Consider the following 3,233-nt stretch of genomic DNA (forward strand, 5'->3'; position numbering starts at 1 on the left):
CTGCAGGGGCCGCCGCCGCCGCCGCCGCCGCTCTGACAGGTGGACCCGGCGCGCTGCTCTGGGAACGGCGGGGAAGCGCTGCCCGAAGCCCGGCCCGCGAAACCGCGATACGTGCGCGGAGGGAGGAAGGGGAGCGTACCTGGCGGGTTCCGCAGCCATGGGACCGAGCCTGGGGCGGGCGGGCTGCCTCCCTCCGCCGCGAGCAGCGCCCTGCCCGCTCCCGCACGCCGTCTCCCCTCGCGGCGTTGCCAGGCTCAGACCCGGACTAGCGGGGCACCTGCGAAGCCGGCGCCCTCGGTGGGTCCCCCGCGGCGCAGCCCCGGCGCCTTTCCCTTCGCCTGCCCGCGCGCCGCTCACCTGCGTCTCGTCCCGCTGCCTTCGCGCCCCAGTTTTATACTCGGGGCCACCAAGTAGCTGCTCCTTCGGCCAGGAGAACCGGAGGGGAGAGGAACTACCTGTGGCTGCTCTCCCCCGCCTCCGAAGTGGTACAGCCCATGTCTGTGTGCTCGGTGCACAGCTGTGTTTGTGCGCACCTCCTCTGGGCCAACCTCGTGCTCCAGCGCGGTGCGTGTGCGGGACTCACGCCCTCCGTCGGAAACCCCGCCACGGCCGCCGCCGCCGCTCGGGGGCAGGATGGCCCAGGGACCGGCGGGCAGGGACCCACCGCCCCCGCGGCGCCCGCTCTCCATCCTGCGCGACTCTGTCCGTGCACACGCGGTCTTGCCCTCGGGAGGGTGGGGGTGGGGGGGGTATGTCCCCTGCCTTTCAAAAGGCAACTGCGATGTGCAAAGCGAACGCACCACACCGGGTGTCAGCCGAGCCCCTGCTGTTGCCACTCACTCCAAACTGAGCAGACTGGTCGTATCCTTCTCTGGCCTTATTTTAGAGTGGATGCGAATTTATGAATACCACCAAGACCTGAAGTAAGCTCAGCTTACTGGCACGCCGCAGGGGTGTTAGATGCTGTTGAATATTGGAGAGGCTCATGCCAGATCGCTGTACATAGCCTTAAGGCACGGAAACACAAATAAAGGCATAAGGCGAAGAACGGAGTAAGAGCACCGTGACCCAAACGTTGCCCAGCATTTCTGCCCAAACGGCAGCTCCGGGAGGCTCAGGGTGCCCCCTTGCGGCAGCGCCCAGTTGCCCCGCCACTCCTGCAGGAGGCACTGGCAGGCCACTCAGAGGAAGGCCAACATGAGGGCTGCTGCGTAAGGGGCTCTTTCGCACACACTGCGCACGCTTGCCGGGGAGCTGCGGCCCACCCCCGTTCCCTGGGAGAGCGTCGTTCAGGCCTGTCGCACCAATGCCGTGCATTGCTAGGCGTGGCTGCACCCTTCCATGGTGGCCATATGGCAGGCGTGGCCAGACCCACTCAACGGAAGAGCCACATGGGGCAAATATACACCTGCCTGGACCCTCAGGTCATCAGCTGAGCTCCTTCTTTGGGAGCCAGCTGGGAAAGACATAAAGAAGGTCACTACCAGGAGAAGGGCCTTTTTGGCTGTGGCACCCTGGTTGTGGAACCAGCAGCCCAGAGAGGTGCTCCTGGCACTGACACTACGCATCTTTCAGCACCAGCCCAAACCCTTTTTATTTTCACAGTATCTTAATTGTTAAAATGTTGTATTTTAGCTTATTTATTTTAAATGGCACTGGTATTATCTGTTTGTTTGAGCTGCTTTGATTCCATTAAATTTATAATTATTCCTACTAGATTATATTATGCTTTTTCCTAATTTGTGTGATTTTATTGATTTTATCTTATTTAAATGTGTGTGCCGGTTAATTTTGACATATTTTAACATATTGTAAACTGTCCGGAGAGTCACTTACTAAACAGAAATGGTATGGAAATGTTCTAAATACATACATACATGTACGCATGTCAGACGTTTGAGAGCTGCAAGCAGGCATCTGTGGGTAGTGGTGCTGAGCAACGAATGGCAAGCTACAAGCAGGTGCCCGCGGGCGCCTTCAGTGGCCTGTGGCGAGCTGCAGAATAAACCCAAAGAGCCACATGTGGCTCCCGAGCCTTGCTCTGGCCACCACTGCTGTGCAGGGACCTTCAGCCTCACTGGCTGTTGTCTGAGGCACGGCAGGGCTGCCTCAGTTGGCCAGCTTGATGTTGGTGAAGACCAGAACTACAAAGTTCCAGGGCCACAACCGCCCCCTCCATCCACATTTAACTAGCTGGACCACTGGCCTGATCCAGCCTGGCTTTTCCTCGGTTCTTAACTATGTCTGTATTATATCAGCATCTTAAAGCTTTTCAAAGGGGTTTAAGATGTAATTGCAACTGCCTTGAGGGAGGCATGTGGGCTGAAAGGCGACTCACAACTTTTATAAATAACTAAATAAAATCACCACCCACCTGCCTGAATATGATCCGTGCGGATTATTCATGGTGGAGAGCAAGGGAGCACACAAGGCCCCGGAAGCCAACTCTGCTGTGGGCCTTGGGCAATCTTGTTCAGCCACTCCGCTGCTTTCTGAAATTGCCTGCCCTCCCCACAAGCACGTCTGCCTATTTTTGCACACACAAGTGCAGACACAGTCGAGGTGCAGAAGGGCTACAACCTTCAAGCCACGGCAGGTTGCCTGAGCCCTGTGGAAGTGTGACGGCCTGCACATCCGCCACAGATCCAGGTGCGGTGGCTGGGGGAACACCTGAGTCCTCCCAGGTGGGCTGCCACGCAGATCATGCCCAGCCTGGTGGAGGGATGGTGGTGGCAGAGCCGGCCACCCTCGAACCAAAGGGGGTGGCTTGGGATGGGGCAAGCAGGAGGCCGCTGGCTTGGGGGCTGCAGGCACACCGGGTCGGTGGCTGGCGTTAGGCATCGGTGTCCACATGGCGCAGCAGGACGGCATCCGATGCTGTGGGTCCCAGCTGGAGTGGGGGCAGATGGCTGCCATTTGGGCTAATGGACACTCAGCTCCACCCCCTCTCCTGCTCCGGGACCGGCAGAAATGAAATACGTGTTTGGAGTTCAGCACCACGCTCAAAACTGCATTCTGGCCATAGCGTGGCTGCCAGGAGAACCAAACCCAGCAAGAGGTCGTGGAGCTCCAAAAGCCCATGAGCCCGTCTCCCACGGGCGGCTGAAGCAAAAGCCAAACGACAGCACTGGCCAGATATTTCACCGCTGGTTGTCTGCTTCGAGAAGCAGAAGCAGCTCTTGGACTAAATGCCTTTTAGCCCACTGCTGTCTCCTGAGGAATCAAATGCCATC

At 58.5% G+C, this 3,233-nt stretch overlaps 1 protein-coding gene across 1 annotated transcript in view; it reads right to left on the reverse strand.

Moving 5' to 3' along the window:
• The window catches only part of LOC123034258 (hyaluronidase-1-like), a 13,480-nt gene extending 12,791 nt beyond the window's left edge, over positions 1-689 (reverse strand). The window contains exon 1 of the mRNA XM_044451496.1: positions 358-689. Coding sequence (XP_044307431.1) covers positions 358-689 — 332 coding nt within the window. The remainder of the gene's footprint in view (positions 1-357) is intronic.
• Between the last annotated feature and the right edge of the window lie 2,544 nt (positions 690-3,233).

Source organism: Varanus komodoensis, unplaced genomic scaffold (assembly GCF_004798865.1).
Source record: "Varanus komodoensis strain SLA01 unplaced genomic scaffold, ASM479886v1 scaffold6_2, whole genome shotgun sequence".
NCBI classification, from domain to species: Eukaryota; Metazoa; Chordata; class Lepidosauria; order Squamata; family Varanidae; genus Varanus; species Varanus komodoensis.